The sequence below is a fragment of the Uloborus diversus genome, chromosome 8, assembly GCF_026930045.1.
Source record: "Uloborus diversus isolate 005 chromosome 8, Udiv.v.3.1, whole genome shotgun sequence".
Classification (NCBI taxonomy): domain Eukaryota; kingdom Metazoa; phylum Arthropoda; class Arachnida; order Araneae; family Uloboridae; genus Uloborus; species Uloborus diversus.
The window spans coordinates 114,143,407-114,161,453 of record NC_072738.1 but is presented as its reverse complement, the minus strand read 5'-3'; the positions used below and the strand labels follow the sequence as shown (position 1 = coordinate 114,161,453).

Below are 18,047 nucleotides of genomic sequence, written 5' to 3'. Positions count from 1 at the left end.
GCATGTACAGGAGACTAGTTTTTGAACATTATCTGATGCAATGGAAATAGTGCTAAATTGTATTTCAATACTGCCCGCATTTATAGTCCATCCAATGTTCTGATGAACTAGGAGCATTGATTAAATCAGTGGTGCTCAACCTACAGCCCGCGGATCAAATGATGACCCATGTGCCCCGTCGTTGTATTCAGTGTTAAAAAACGAAAAATATATTCTAAAACCTTCCAAAAATACTAGTAATCTTCTTTCGGTGTTATGAATTTTGAAGTCAAGTAGTCATAAATTGATTTCTGAAACACAGATGCAATAAAATAAGCATGTAGTAGACAGCAATTTTGGTTTGTAATTGTCTTTTGTTTCCCTTGTTTTCCCATGCTATCTAGAAAAACTTAAATCATATAAATAAATTTGATATTTGTTCTGGTCCACGAGATTCCTATTAATGTGAGTTGTCACCCGCAGGTAAAAAAAAAAAGGTTATTCACCACTGGATTAAATTATTCAAGCATCAGCAATGAATATTTGCTTAATAGTTAGTGCACAAACGAGGGGATAGGGTAAGAGTCACAGTTCGGAATTGGTTCTTTTTCACTCCAGCTCCGCAGCCCTGGTAAAAACATTTGCGCTTTAAATTCATTTCATTTTGATTCAGTCATATTAATCTCTGACTTTCATCAATGTTAAGTCTATGAGATATGATATTTCTACATTTATTAATAACTTTCATTTTTATTTCTTGTCACCAAAAATTGAGAATGTATTCAGAATCTACTCCATTTTGTCAATTTTTGGTGACATAAAATAATTTTTCGCGTTGTCGTTAATGTTAAAAAAAAAGAAAAAATTAATTGTCGAAAAATTGCCCTTAAATGGCTAATTAAAAATTTTTTTGTAAAAATATTCTCATCAAGAGCTTTTTCCAACAAAGTTTTTTCTTAAACAAATCCGTCTTTAAGTTCGCATTTTATATTTGCCTTAAATTTTTCCCGCAAGCGCTAATATAAAGTCCTTTGAACTGTTCAAAATTGAACGAAAAAATATTCAAATCAAAAAATGAAATACCGGAATGAGGTGTCATCGGGAAGATCTTAAAAAAAAAAAAAAAAGAAAGAAAGACGACTTCCTTTTACTCCAATTTAATGTAATTTCCCCATTATTGGCAATTTTAATGTTATTCAGTAGTTTACTCTCTGAATATCACCAACAGTGGCGATAGAAACCAGATTTAAAAAAAATCGCCAAATTTGTAAACTTGGCGACCAAAAGACTGGCGATATATTGCCAAGTGTCCTCCAAATTATAACACCACTTGAGTTTACATCGAAATTAACAATGATTTCCTCCAAAAAAGTGGCAAAAGACCCCTTTAGAAACACCCGAATGCAACCAACCAAAAGGGAAGTTGCACAACTAGACCCCACTAGGAGTCTACGTACCAAAGTTCAACTTTCTAGGACATACCGTTCTTGAGTTATGCGACATACATACGCACATCCGCACATACGCACATACATACGTACGTACGGACGTCACGAGAAAACTCGCTGTAATTAACTCGGGAATCGTCAAAATGGATATTTCGTGCGTCTAGGCACTTATCCACGTGAGGTCGAGTCGAAAAAAAAAAAACTCAACATTCATTCGGGGCTGAGCAAAATGGAAATTGAGGTAATTTTTGAGTGAAATTTTTTTTTCGCGAATACAATACTTCCTTTTTTGAAAAAGGAAGTAAAAAAGTTTGTTTGAATCGAGCGATTTGTTATTTTTTTTTTTGGGAAGGGGGAGGGGGGGGAGCACATAGGTCGACCGACAGACAAATATTTTCCCCATCTCAAACCCCTACTTTTGAATTTGATATTTATTTAATTATTGTATCTATTTTTTTGACTTATTTTTTGTACTAAGCAATATTTTTACGATACATTAACCTTAGCACAGTAAACCACCTTTTATGTCCTTTCTTATTTTATATTACTTTGACGAGAAAGTAGGCTAAAAATGAGCTCAAAATATCGTCTGTAATCAAAAAGCAAAATTATTAAAAAAGGAAAAGATAAAACATCGTGATATGAAATATACTTTTTAGTTTTCAATTTATCGTCTGCTAATGTTTAATTTTATAATATTTTTCAAACATCGAAGGCATCTGTTAGAGTTGTTTATGTTCTTAAGATTTTGTAGGTCAATTATTGCTATTCGGTGATTCATTATTGTCTTTTTTGTGAAGTAAAGTGCCTTCTAATTTTTTGTACTTAACAATGTCTATGTGCGCTGGCTCTAGTGTAATAAACGAAATCTTGAGATGATGATCATTCAGAGCTGCGGATTGATACAATTTTTGATTTCCTTTTAGTTACAAAATTACTAAGCGAAAGTAAGTAATTTAAAACGTATTAATATATTTTGCAACGAAAAATTGAGCAAAACAGTAAAATTTCGGTTGGAAAACTGTTTATTAAATTTTTAGATTATAAATATTGTGTTTAATAGCGCCATCTAGAGACAAATTTTTTTGTGTAAGTGCTAACAGTCCACGGAACATAGTTCCTATTTCAATTACTAATTAAAACTTAATGAGACAATTCCAGCTTGTGAACATTGTATTTTTCTATTGAGTTCATCATTTATAATAGATTTCAAGCAAGTTCACGTAGTCCCTAAGATTGGTAAACGAACTTGAACGATATTTGCACTCGGCCCATAGACTATATAGTGGATTGCTTGCTTAAAGTCTTTTTGGGAATACAATTTTTTGACTCCCTTTTCCCCTCCTAGTTTATCGTGTTTTACATTTTTTTTTGTTAATGTATTATCCTTTAAAATGTGTAAATTTATTTGTGTTGTTTAGTTTATTTATCGAGTGTTTTATCTTTTTACTTTCTTCTATATCTAATATATAGAAGAAAGTATTGGATTCGTGCAAATTTTCGAATTTCGAAGGATTCGAACGTTTTGAGGTGTGCTGAGTCCATTTCGACCATTTTTGGAAAATGTCTGTCTGTCTGTGTGTGTGTGTGTGTGTGTGTGTGTGTATGTATGTGTGTCACGTCTGTGTGTGACCAGTTTTTTGTGGCCGCTCTACAACAAAAACTACCGCATGAAATCGAACGAAATTTAGTACACATATGTGCCCCTATGTGAACTTGTGCCCATTAGTTTTTGGCGCGAATTCCTCCAAGGGGGGTGGAGCAATGGGACGTTTTTCGAGTTATGCGTGCTTGCTATTCCTCAGGAAGTTACTGGCGGAATCAAACAAAATTTGGTCCATATGTTGGTATTAACAGGAACAGGTGCTGATTCAATTTTGGTGTCAATAACTCAAACGGGGGTTGAGCTATAGAACGTTTTTTGTCGTCAATTGTGACTGCTGTATCTCAAGAAATAATGAACGGAATGAAAGAAAAATTTATCGGCAAGTAGCCCTTAGTGGGTATAAGAACTGATTTTATTTTTGTGTCAACAGCTAAAAAGGGGGTAGCGCAATCGCCCGTTCTTTTTTTCCATTGTGAGTACCCTATCTCAAGAAGTAATGCTACGTTCTGGTTGAAATTTGGAATATATGTGAATCCATACGTAAACAGGCTTTGGTTCAATTTTGACGCCAATCGCTCCAAGAGGTGTTGATTTTTTTTTTTTTTTTTTTTTGCGAATAAAAATAGCTTTATTAATGCAACAATAAGAAAGATAAATCGTAATAGATTGTCGTCTGCGTATTTCTCGTGATTTTAATTGTATGGAAATGATCGGAAATATTATCTCAATGATTTAAAATTTTTAACTGTTGCCATCTTATGTTTGTTAACAAATAAAATATTTGTAATTAATTCAAGCAAGGCTTTTAAAATAACTTTCAATTTTCGCTCTTTGCTTTGCTTTTGCAATAATGCAGACATTGGGATGGTCGTCAAGTTTTTTCATGTGTAATTTGGTTTTTGTTGGGAATATTGCTTCCTCGTCAAGCATGGGGAGGGATCAGAAAAAAAAGAAAAATATAGAAGAAAGTTTCGTGATGGCCACAACATACTAGTTTTTTTTTGTTATGGCAAAGAAAAAAGAAATTTGATGGAACATTGGAAATGTTTTATGGAATATGAATGTTTTTTCCGTGCCCGTTGTCGCAGAAAAATATTACTTTATATTTTTTTTGTCAGTAAATATTCATACTTAATTTATTCAAAAATTTTCTCAGAAAAAACATTTATGAAAGCTCATCAATATTATTCGATTATCCGGGGAAACTGTTCAATAAAGCAGGGATCTTTAACATTGTGTCTATGGGGAAATATATTGTTCCGAGAGGTTTTATTCCTATAAGTGGGTTATTTGTTATCCGTTACCTAATTAAGTGGGGCTGATAGTAATTTCTTTCTCTTTTCAGCGTCCATTAACTCGATACTTGCCTGTACGAAATGCAGAATTTGATTTGCGGCAGCATGTAGAATCTGCAGGTCATCAGATTGAGCTGTGTATTCATATTCATTTAACGTCCTCTTCGTGTCATGGCTACTTGCATAAGCTGGGAGGAGCATGGAAGACATGGAGGAAACGTTGGTTTGTGTTTGATCGCATCCAGAGGGCTTTACTGTATTATAGTGATAAAGGAGAAACAAAGCTTAAAGGAGGTGTTAATTTTAAGGTAAATATATTTTTTAATACCTTACGTAAATGTACCTTTACTCTGTACTCTTTATTGGTTCCTTTTTTTCTTTTTCTAGCTAAAGGGCTCATTTTAAGTTTCAAGTCCTTAAGGGGGGGAAACCAGTTTAGACAGATAAAAAAATCCTTTTTTTTAATGTCGTAAAATGTTAGTAGAACTATTCAAGAACATGTTGCGCCAAAATTTCAATTCAAAATTCTGTTTAGTTCTCTCTCTCTCTCTCTAATGCTATAAGCTCTTAAAAAACTAAAGATTTGAAAATGTTCAAAGCAGTCTTTTTTTCAATTGCGTTTTTATCGAAACGACTTTTTTTTCAACTGGTGTGCAAATTTTGTGTAAATATTCTTCACTCTATATGAACCTAATTCTGGGATGATATTTTATTAAAGAAATTTTTTAATGCATAAAAGGTGAACAAAAATTGGAGAAGAACGTGAATTTTGTGATTAAACACTTCAAAAGCATAAAATTTTATATTTTTTAAACCAAAATTAGGTTCATATTCTGAGGAAATATGTTGTTAACGATAAAAAAATTGTAATGAGTACGGATAAAAATTGTGACTTTAGGAATGCACGCCAGCAAAAAGCTTGGATGGCAACCATCCATGGACATCATATTCTAACTCCTCCAATTTCTGGCAGAAATGACTTGAAAAATTACAAAAAGTATTTCAAAATATGAAAAAAAATGTCATTCAAGTTTGAACAAATTCTGATTATTCCTTCCCTGTTGAAAAAAATTCACGAAAAACACTAAAATGTCTAATTCCTAAGCTGGTTTCCCCCCTTAAAAGTCCGCTTTTTCAAAATCTGATCCCCCTTTTCCTTTCAAATTTCATTTTAAATTTTCTCTGCGACTTTTTTTTTTATATCCGTTGGGTTTTTTTTTTTTTTTTTTTTTTTGTGTATGAATGTTGTTCAGGATGATTTGTTTACAAAAGTTACAATGTAACTTTTGTATCAAATGGTGGCACTAAAATTAGTGTTAGAAATTATTGGTTATGTGTAATAAATTCATTCAGCAAGTTTATGGTTCTAGGTAATAGCAATTCTAATTTTTAAAATATTTTTTCAGCTGATTAATCGACAAAAACTGCCCAATTATTAAATAGTTTGCAAAGGAACTGATTGCTACCGATTAATCCATGCATCCTTAACTTTAACTTTGAAATATTAAAATAAAAATCCCTTTTCTTCTCTAGGGATAAACTAAAATCTCTTTGGAAACCTGTTTATTACATTGATGATTCATATTTTGCTATGTTCTGAATAGGTTATTTAAGGTTCAACATTTTAAAACAATTGAATTAGTAACGAGTAACGAATAAAAAAATGTTATTTACTGACTTCTAATCAATTTTTTAAGTTTATATTTTTAATACTATGGGCACAAATTTATATTGAAATTAATTGGGATGATCAATCAGAACCCGCTTTTTAGAAACACAGTAAATAATGTCTCATTTTATCCCGGGTACATTAAAAATTTCAGATATCTGACAAGCTGTAAAAAAGGATTCCAAAGTTCTTTAAAAAAAATGTTTCATGTGCTTCAGAGAGAGGTTGATTTTAATGTCACACATTAAATGACATTCCAATGAACAAATGAAATTTTGTACTTTTTAGTGTTGTATTTATATTTTAGTTTACTATTATGTGCGTGTGTGTGTTGTATTTTGTTTTATGTTTTGCCGAAGCAGGTTTCTCGAATTTAAGAATTTTTTATAAATTTTTTTTCCAATTGCCTGCGTTTTATACACAACCGAAATTTTCTTCAGTTCAATTTCCATTTTATTTTACATTAAAAAAAATATTTCTAAAATTAAAAAGTTATTTCTGAAGTGTCACATGACACCAAACATTGTGTAATGACTCATAGTTTGCAAAAAGTTGATTTTGGGTGTTTCAAAACCATTAACTTGCTCAAATTAATGAATGTTCTAAAATGGGATCATCAGTATATTATGTTTACATCAGGCGGAACCATTACTGTTGTAAACAAGGAGAATATTTGTTTAATTTTCAGTGCGCTATACCATAGAAACCTAATATTGTTAAAAGGCTATTATTTATGATAAATTATGCATGGGTGAGGCTATTGACAGATTTCTTTTGAGCAGTTTGAAACAGAGTGAGACAGAACAAGATAATAAACAATCCAAATGAGTTAAAATATGGAGAAAATTCAGACAAATGAGTTTTGTATATTTGATTTGTATGATTATAGTAGAGAACCACTATTTTATCCCTAGTGATAAAAGTAAATTATCCTTAAAGTGAGACAATTAGTTACAGGGTTGGTTGCTTTAAATCAAGTGATTTTTTAATGAAATCATTAATTAAAATCAGTTTATTTATTTTTATGAATCAGACATGTGATTTTTCAGTATTTTTACTGAATTCAGTATTTTTTAAGAGAGCAAAGTACTGTATGCAAAAAAAAAAGAGAGAGAAGGGACTTTGGAAGTTAAATTCAACTTGTTGCAGTTAATTTCATGCATCCAATTAAAGTATAGATACAAAAATACATGGGAGAGCTTTCAGTTGTAGTAAAATATACTAACATTGTTGTGTTAGTTCACACAGCCTAGCAATTTCAGTATTTTTCATCCTGTTTGGGCTACATGACTGATAAATTAATTTTGAATTTTCAAACTGTGTTGCTCTAAATTTAACTACACCACATTATACAATCTTAACTTCAACAAGCAAAACTACATAGATCCCTCTTTCAGTGCATGAAACATATTTTCACTCTTGCAATATTGCTTTTACTCCAAAATTACAGTTCAATTCAGTACAGAACCAAACAAAAGTGTGCAGATTTTCTTATACACCATCACTAATATAGTAAAGAAAAGTAATTGCTCAACAGATTCTTTTACACTAAAACATACATCATGATGGAAACGTTATTTTTAAGCAAAGCATAAAACAAAATCACATACGTATTTTAACATATTTATGAATCTTAAAAATGTATTGAATAGTTTGAGAACTTATCTTAGTTTTAAAAGTAAACTGAATGGATTCATCTACTGTATCAAATAAATTATGTTTTTAAATGTAAAGTAATTAACTGCAAATCTTTAAAGATTTAAAAAAATCAAAAACATCTAATTTAAATTTTAAAAATCTAATTTAAATTTAAAAAATCCAACTTTTTTGATTTAAAAAAAAATCACAAATTTTGATTAGTTATAATTTTATTTCTTACGCAAGCACCATAGTTTTTCAGTGTGTTTATTCAAATTTTTTTATTTTGGAATACTTTTCGTTTCATAGAAAATTAGTTTTTTATTTTTGAGTATGAAACTCTGCATTCAATCCTTTTATTTACTTAAAAATTAAATTTGGGGTGTGCCCCATTTTATTTTCGAAACTTCCATTTTGCGAATTTTGGCAACATTCACCCCTGAGATCACGTTTTTCATCTATATTATTTAAATATTACACCTATAATATTTTTTTTTAATTGTTTAATACCAAACTTTTATAATGTATTCTTTTTTATTCTTTTATTCATTTATAGGACATAGAGGAAGTCTATGTAGACCATCTTCATTCTGTGAAAAGTCCAAATCCACAATCTACTTTCTGCGTGAAAACTTATGATAGAGTTTACTACCTTATGGCTCCTTCTCCTGAAGCCATGAGAATCTGGGTAGATGTAATATTTACTGGTGCTGAAGGTTATCTAGATTTCTTAGGCGAGGCAGAATGAACCATATCATGAAATGCTAATGGAAACTTGTGAGTGGATTTTTCATTGAATGTTATGAGTAGCACCCCAGTTCTATGCAATTGCATATCTGCATACTCAATGGGTTCGTTTCTGAAATTTTAAATTTTTTTTTTTTTTGAAAGAACAGAGGGTCTGACCATTTTCTAGATAATTTGACTAAGTTTAATGTTTGAAAAAAATTTTTTTTTTGAGTAGTGCGCTTTCATTGTTTACGCTTCTGCTGATGACATCACAAATGATGAAATGCCATTCAAAGAGCGCAATATTTAGTTTGCATTTTTACTCACGTGTACTGGCAATTATATGGTTGACAGCAAGCGTCGAGTGCAATATTTAATTCCCTTCTGAATTATCATAGCATAGAAACGAGATGAACATATGCGCCAAAGTACATCATTTGTGACGTCATAAAGACCATGCCTTATTTTCAAAATTGGACATTAAAAATTAAGCTTTCAGAAAATGAAAGCTTTTTTCTCTCTCCATGTTTTTTTTTTTTTTTTTTTTTTTTTTGCTTATTCTATCAATTTTAGAAACTAAACGTAGTACTTTTGACTGAAAGAAACAACCCCATTGCATTTTTTGCTTCTTTAGTATGTTAATGCATTTGTTGTGCATATTATCACCAAATTAAAATTTATTGCCATCGGTGTTTTTATTCTGATGTAAAAACTTTTATTTGCATGAGTAAGAAAAAAAAATTGTGCACATATAATACATTTTTAGTGCATATTTTGATGATTTTATTGTGCATTTACTCAGCGCTCTAGTTATGTGTATTTGGGTATTTATGTTGTTATGAAAATACTTGTAAGAAGAAAAAACAAAAGAAAAGTAGAATAGGTCATTATTGTCTTTGGATGCGTTTGAAAAAAAATAGTATGATTTCTTTCCTCTTGTTTTGCGCTTCATTTCTGGTGCCCTCCACCCCCCCCCCCTTCTCCATACCATGAAGACCCCCTCAAGAGCGAGAGGCCTACTCCCCACAAAGAGAAAAATTCCCCTCAAAACAACCCCTCTGCCCCCCAAAAAGTCTGTGAACACCGCTATAATATAACTTGAAACTGGAAGATCTCTATTGAAAATCTCCCAGTTTTTGAAGATCTCAAAAAAAATTCTTTATTTAGGGAATTTGGTTTAAAAAAAAAAAAAATGTCTTACAGAATTATTTTTGCAAAGATTGTCCCTCATTATATCACTTTAGCGAACGAAAATAATCTGTAGTTTCTGAAGTATATTGAAATCTGACAGCATTGTCAACGTTAATTAAGTTTGGTTTTAAATAATGTATATTATGTATTAAATTAACTTTTATTCTTCCGTTTTATGTTCCAGTAAATTACCCTATGTGTATGTGGCATAAAGACAGGCCCAAAACTAAAAATTTTGGGCCTCCGTAACCTGCCACTGTTTTGTCTCCCTTCACAAATAACTTTCCTTTTTTTTTGGAAAATGAGTGATTGTTGCTCGTTTTGAAATGCAATAATATTTTCCCCGGAATTATGAGTACCCCGTTAATTATGAGTTCTGTTTTTTAAGTGTTTTAATTTATTTATTGTAATTACTATTTTAAGGTTTTCATTAGTTATGTGAGACTTTTAATCTCCTGATTTTTATCATAAAGTTATAAATATTTTCGACTTGAAAAATGAATGTGTTGGCTATTTATTTATTTTTCAAAATATTCTTTGGTTTCTCGAGCCGTGGCTCCTCTGTAGTGTGGACCCCCTTCACTGCATTGTCTGAAGGCACGTAGATCCAGGCTTGCCTAAAGAACTTGCATATGATTTTACTTAGAGGAATAGTTACAACATTCCGATTTTCCCTGTAGCAATGAAAAAATCTGTTCCTCAATATCATCTCCTGGATGTTAAATCAGAATGTCAGCAGCTATCAAAGTGTATAAAGGGAAAGTGTGTTGATATTATTATATTTACCATATTTTCAGGGTTTCTGATAAATATCAATCGATATGTATCATGATATATATCAAGATATATATCCAATAATTATTTTGAAAATATCATGATATTTTGATATTTTCAATATTTATTTTTTCAACCACGGTATTTTCAATATAAAAATTATTTAATCATAGTTTTATTGTTCATTTATTTTTTAAAAGAACGAAAAAGATACGTACTATATTTTTAAGATGTATTATATCATTAATATAACAAAGTAATATAGTATTGGTTTTTTATTTTATATTAATAAAATTATTAGCAACGTAACAATTTTAATTCTGATTAAAAGTGGTTAATTTAATATTAAACGTTGATCAGAAAAAAAGAAAATGTCCTATGACTGTGCACCAACTAATACATATATTTTTTGTTTCTCAATCATATTATAACTGTAAAACTAGCTAACAGAAGAAAAATGAGCAAAACAGCTAATGCTAAATTAATTCCATTAAAATTGATTAAAATGTCAAATGAAATGCTAGATATAAATAATAAAAGAAACCTTAATTTTAAGTCTACATATTGTAATAACAATATAAGAAAATAAAGAGTGTTTTGAAGTTGCATTTACTATTTTGAAGACTTGAGTTTGAGCTGATTGAAAATATTGGATATATATCAAAATATCAGATATTTTGATATTTTCGAAAATATCATATTTTTTAACCCTGCGTATTTTTCTGCACATTATCTGTGTAGGCCTATAATCCGTAGGTCGTAATATTTGCCTGAAGAAAAACATCATCATCTGATCAGTGGAAAATAAAGTGTATAAAAACAAAGTTGTTTTGATTTAACTTACAAATTAAAAAAGTGAAGTAATAATTTTTGAGAAACAATTTTTGAGTAATAATTAACCAAAATGAATCCAAAGAATAATGATATCTTCTTGAAATGGTGATTATAGTTCACTAATTACTTAAAGCCGAAGAGTCAAGGCAAAGGAACAAACGGTTTAATCTTGTGCAAATGGAGGCTTCTTCCTTGACCATATGGTTGTTTATTTTACTTAGCCTGAATCGCTTAAGAGGAGAATTAGAGGTGTGTAAAATAAACCAGGGTTGGCCGGATCGGACCCAATGGATTTTTTTGAAAAAAACCCATTTAAAAAACCCATTATTTAGCCCACTTTTGGGTTTTTTTTAATTGTCTGAGAGATTAAAAAGAAAATTAACTAATTTAAATACTTTCACAATTTAAACTTCTTTTTTATTTGTTCTTTACCACAGACAATGGACATAAAAAATGAATTTTCAACTTTAATATTATTTATTAATTCTTAACGCATTAAAAATATACTCCAAACATTTTAAATAAATATATTTAACTTTTTTCTTTAACTGGTCAATAAGTAACTCAAATTATTTTGACTAAATCCTGTCACGTCTGATTTTCTCAATATTTGTGGAACAGATGAAACTACTCTAGCTAAAAGGCTTTCATTTGAATTATTTTCTGCAAACCAACACGTCACAAATCTCGAATAAACAAGGTATATTTTTTAGAAATTAACAGGTGTTACAAACGGTCGGACAGAAAACAGAATAGGATGTACAGTATTTTCATTATCTTACGAAAAAGTTTAATATTTCTTACTCTGTACACAGAAATAGAAAAACAGGAAACATAAAATTCAAAGAAATGTCTTGATTATGCTGGAATTCAGTAAAAAAGATTTAAACTACTTGAGGTTCTACAGTAGTTTTGCATAACAAAATGAAATACAATAAAGTAAAATTCAAAAAAAAAAAAAAATGGGGTGATTAAAAACAAACAAAGGCACAGTAGATTTTATCACTCAAGAAATAACTTTGCCTTAACTGTTGATGATCATGGAAACTAAAAAATCTGAAACTTGCCCATTCGGGTTTCGTCGTCTTTTATACTTTTCTTCAGAAAACGCTGAATTTTCCAGCTTTTTTTACCCCAAGACAATTTTTGTGCTTTGTCCTTATACTTACGCTACAATATGCTACAAGTATCCACATTTTCCCTAAAAAAAGACAAAAAAAAAAAAAAAAAAAACACATTTCTTTTAAAAAACCCAGCTTTAGTTGGGTTTTTTTTTAAAAACCCAAAAAACCCTGGGTCCATGGGCTTTTTTAAAAAAACCCGGGTTTTTGCCAACCCTGAAATAAACAGCCATACAAGCAGCAAAAAATCTTGGTAAGTCCTGCAGTAAATTAATATTCAATGCGTTAGTGTTTAGAAAAGGAAAGGCACAGATATCTGCCGCTTATTAATTTTACGCATTTTTAACAGAAAATCCTTGGATAATAAATACACAGGGAAATGTGATAATTAAACTGGTTAAGGTGAAAAAACAACATAAATAAAGCACAAATATTGGAGAAAATACAGCATATAGCTATTTCAAGGCTACAATGGAGCCTCTTCATCAGTGCTAAAAGCTCACCAATGCAACCAGAAGTTGCGAGAGAACTGACAACAAGCAGGTGGACACCGGTATTTATACCAAAGAGGACCAACCAATAAAAATGCAGGAACAAGACATCAAACAACCAATCAGCGAACAGCATGTACACTCCGAGCTCAAAGCAGGGGGAGAGACAACCAATCAGACGATTCTGATGTAGCCTTGAAATAGCTATATGCTGTATTTTCTCCAATATTTGTGCTTTATTTACGTTGTTTTTTCACCTTAATCATATTGTAGCACAAAGCTTATATGATAATTTTTTATTTAGATCATTAAAATGGTTATATAAAGATGTATATTTATTTCTTTTTCGTTTCAGGAAACTTATGCATATGAATCAAACTCAAGTTGAAAGAAACTTATTGTATACTGGTGCCATGAATCAATTCCTGGGAAGGATGCTTATTGCATCGTATCATTTCATTTAATGAAACCCATATCGGTTAAAAAGTATGTTCCTGTGAAGAGTGCTAATTACGTGCAAAGAGTATAAGAGTATCGAACCGAGCTGCTAGGGCTTGTTAAATGTTTGAAACCCAATGTGAGATAATCATGTGAGCATTCTGTAAATTTTATCATCGATTTGTAAGTTTGGACAAAGCATTTTGTTTGTCATTTTATTTTTTGATTGTATTTGTGCAATCTGTAGGACGTCTTGTTGTGGTTTTTGTTCATCTTGCATTGTTGAAATGTTAGTTTACATGCTGAATGCGTGTATTTTTTTTTAACTTGGTGCCCATAATAATAGTTAATACAACTATATTTAATATTTTGATCAAGAGATATTCAGTTATCTCAATGATTTAAATGGTCTATGTTGTTTTAGATCCTTCATTATGTTATTTAGAAGTTGCTTACTATTATATTAAAAATTGATTTTTTATCTTTAGCCAAACAATGAAATCTAAACAGTTATCTTCATAACTGTGCTTTCAGCATTTGATAAGTTTGTACATTTGTTCATGAAACTTCTCAAAAAGAGATACAGCATTTACTTATGAAATATTAAATACTTGTAAATGTTTGGTAAACATTGTTCTTCAAGCATGAGAATAATTTAAAATATTGAACTTGAATGATACTATTTTTTCTAATTGTTTTGAAAGGATTTATGATTTAAAGGAGTATATTATATGCTTCCATTCAAGTCGCAAATCTTTTACGTCTGTGCTTGTGCAAAGAAGTGTTCCTTTTGTAGGGCAGGCTAGCATGCAATAACTTTTTTTTTGAAAAAAAATAAGATGTACGCTTATTTTTTTAGTCTCTTTTGAAGCAGAATGAAGCAGAAGTATATAAGTGGATTTTCTAAAGTTTTGAGTGAAGCACGATCGAAGTCTGAACCCTTGATGCACTTTCATTAAAAAGAAAAAAGAAAGAAAACTTCTAAATATTGCTGTGTAGCCACACTTAACTGAGTTATTATTACTGTCTCTTACCTCAAAAGCAGGCGATAGTTTATCTGCTAGTTATACTAGTTACCTCCAAATTTTTAGTTTTAACACTTTCATATGATTTGCCTTACATATTCTTCATTTAGTTTTAAAAAAATAAAACATTGTTAAAGTGACTGACGGATGTGATCAAAACAATGCGCAATATTTAAAAAATCCCCTGAAAAAAAAAAATCATTGTAAACTTCAGCTACTGCATGCAGGGACCGATACGAGGCCACCCTGACCTTCCAAATATTTCCTTATTTGGCATTTTATTTGGCTGATTTTTGAGTTCCATTTGGCAAAATTTTGAGCTCCATTCAGCCAATCAAGAATTTCCCGCCTGCCCAAAACGTTTGGGACGCCTCTGACTGCATGTATCATGATTAAGTTGTTATTTTTGATGATATATTTAATCATGTAGCATAATTATGCATTTTTGTCATTCAATTTTTTCAAAATATCCTTATTAAAATGACTAAGAATCTATCCAGTAATTCTTAATTTGAATTCTGGATTGTTTTTTATGTAGAAAAAAAAGCAAATAACCGTTTAACAAACTGCTACTTTTTGTCTGGCCTGCCCTTCCATGCCCACACTTTTACTGTTGTAAACTGTTTGTAGTTTTATTCTGCATGGCTAGAACATAGTGTCTAATCATGGTTATCATAATAGTGCAGACATTCAAGTAAATTTTCATGACATTCATCTTGTTTGATATAATGTTTGCACTTAGTTTAGTTAATTGCATATTTATCTTATAAAAAGATTTACAGTTGCTATACATCATGTCTGAATCATTGTATGATGCTGTTAAATTTAGATCTCAGTCTTTTTGATCAGTTTGTAGTCTTATATATTTATGAGGACAATGCCAGTATTTTGATGTTTTTAACAGGAATTTTTTTGAAGTTATACATGTACATATTGTATATTGTTTCATAGTTGGAATTATGTGTATTGTTTTGCTTTCAGCGTGTTTTCTGTAGTTGTTAGCTTTGGTACTATCATTATTTTTTTGCAACTTAGTTCTACTTTGCTTTTTTTTTTTTTTAAATATATATACTAATATTAAAAAGATTATTATCCCCTGTTTTTAACTTTTTCTTTAACCTTTTAAGGACTAGAAACTGTGCAGTAGAATATGGAAGTTTTAGGTGCTTTCAAAAAAAAAAAAAAAGTTACTGTAGAATGCAAAAAATCCAAACACATTCCCTATAAGCTGAAAAGAACTTGGAATGTCTTCGAGCCGAAAATCATGATTTTTTTAAAAATGAGTTTACCAGGATTTTTCTTACAGAAATTAATTCAAATTTCTTTGCATGAAGTCAAGGTCTTTCTTGGTAGTTCCCATTTAATTTTCTTAGCTCAATTGCTGCAGAATAGTTTCTCACAGTGTTCATACAGTACTGTCAATATTTTTCAATTTTCCTTTATGTTCAGTAAACAATAAACGTTTAGTTTTTTTTTAAGTTTAATTACTTCCTTTTACAAAAAAGGAAGTATTGTATTCGCGAAAAAATTTTCACTCAAAAATCGCCCTTAATTTCCATTTTGCTCACCCCCAAATGAATGTTGAGTTTTTTTTTCGATTCGACCACATGCGGAAAAGTGCCTAAGAATGTATAGACACGCGAAATATCCATTTTGACCATCACCGAGGTAATTACAACGACTTTTCTCGTGACGTCTGTATGTATGTGCGTATGTGTGTATGTGCGTATGTGCGTATGTATCTCGCATAACTCAAAAATGGTATGTCCTAGAAAGTTGAAATTTGGTACATAGACTCGTAGTGGGGTCTAGTTGTGCACCTCCCCTTTTGGTTGCTTTCGGATGTTCCTAAGGGGGTCTTTTGCACCTTTTTGGGGGGAAATCATTGTTAATTTCGATGTAAACTCAAGTGGCGTTATAATTTGTCGGACACTTGGCGATATATCGCCAGTCTTTTGGTCGCCAAGTTTTGTCGCCAACTTGGCGACAAATTTGGGGGAGTTTTTTTTTTTTTTTTGGTTTCAATTTGGCCATTGTTGGTGATATTTAGAGAATAAATATTGAATCACATTAAAATAGCGAATAATGGGGAAATGACATTAAATTGGAGTAAAAGGAAGTCATGTGATGCACACATCAGCTCGTTTTATATTGTTGTACTATGTACTGCATTGTATGTTACGTACATATTGTCTAAACACTTTATTTGTTTAAATGGCATACTATTTCCCTAAGTGACATTTTCTTGGTTATTTTCGAAAATCTGAACTATCTATACCAGCAGTCAGCAACCTAAATTGACTGAAGATCTACTTTCCAAGTTCAGTGAATACGAAGATCGACTTGAAGGGGAAGGGGGGGGGGGGTCAAACGGTCATGTTGCATTCACAGTTAAGTTGAGATTATGCTGAGTTCAAATTATAGGCAAAATCTTAACAAAATATACTTTACTACTTATTAAATAATTGCTTTAATTTGATAAAATAATGTTATACAAACACTGTTAACTCACATAGAAATATTTTCACCATAAATATATTGCTTGTTCTAAAATTGATAAAATAGTGACCATAAAAATTTCTGCTGAACATAAAAAGTTCGGAAAATTTTCAAATAATTTGGATGTTAAACCTGATTTTGTTTCAGAAAATGGTACACCGATTGAAACCAAGGAAAACATATAGTTGCGATCGACTGAAAATAGGGATCGACTGAAAATAGGCTCGAGATCAAGGGGTTGCCAACTGCTGATCTTTACAGCCCCAATTAGTTCAGATTTTTGACATTCTACTGTACAGTGTATTGAAAAACAGTAATGTTTTTTTTTCTTTTAATTAATATTCTGATTTCTTCAATGTGAAAAAAAATTAATTTATGAATTATTTGTATTCAATAATTTATAAAATAAATTTTTAACTTTGGAGTCACATAATATATGTCTCAATACTGTCTTTAAATGGTTAAAAGCAAAATTACAAAATCTTTGCATTTTTCTTTATTTTTTTAAAGAGTTGCATTTTTCTTTCATTAGTTTGCATTCAAGCACAATATATAAAGCAACTTTTTACTGAATGCTGTGCTTGGGGAATGATATCCTTATAAATTCTAATACTTTCAGTAACTCGATGATAGGTATTGAGCAATTTGGTTTTTAATGTACTGATAAAAAACTCACTGGTTATAGTATGAGGGCATAAAAATTGTCTCTTCATTCCATCTGCTGCCTTTTTACGATGGATTTTTTGTGGGTGTTCATTGTAAATATATATGTATTATAATTATAACAAACCAATTCATAATTGTAAAGTAAAATATGAATTATAGTAAATAGATGGACAAAATTTCAAAAACCATTTTGTATACATAATTCATTAACCATTCTTATATGTAAATAATGTTTTATTTCAATTATGGCCAAAACGTTGGATAAAGATATTATCAAATTATATCATAAAAATTGCAATAAATAATCAAATGTATTGTCGTGTCCAAACTGTGTCACGACCTGTTTGACTAATATGATTTATCACTTTCTGCAATGAAAAAGAATGAATAAATGGAAATGTATGATCAGTATAAGTTAAAACTTCTCAAAAATTTAAATTTTGGAATACATTTTATATCAATGAATTTTATTAAACTTTGTTTGAACTACTAAATTTGAAAGAATGCTGAGCAAAAATTATTATTTTTCAAGAAAATGTGTGAGTTGTAATGCTTCAACAATGAAACAGTACTGTTTAAAGTCTGGTATTTTATGGTGCCAGTTATATTGTTGGTGACCTCAGAGCATTACTGGATCACAGATT

The 18,047-nt window shown here is 30.5% G+C and overlaps 1 protein-coding gene across 1 annotated transcript in view; it reads left to right on the top strand.

Moving 5' to 3' along the window:
* The window catches only part of LOC129227296 (pleckstrin homology-like domain family B member 1), a 120,842-nt gene extending 105,720 nt beyond the window's left edge, over nt 1–15,122 (top strand). The window contains exons 16-18 of the mRNA XM_054861834.1: nt 4,379–4,636; nt 8,192–8,412; nt 13,131–15,122. Coding sequence (XP_054717809.1) covers nt 4,379–4,636; nt 8,192–8,383 — 450 coding nt within the window. The 3' untranslated portion in view covers nt 8,384–8,412; nt 13,131–15,122. The remainder of the gene's footprint in view (nt 1–4,378; nt 4,637–8,191; nt 8,413–13,130) is intronic.
* The last annotated feature ends 2,925 nt before the right edge of the window (nt 15,123–18,047 follow it).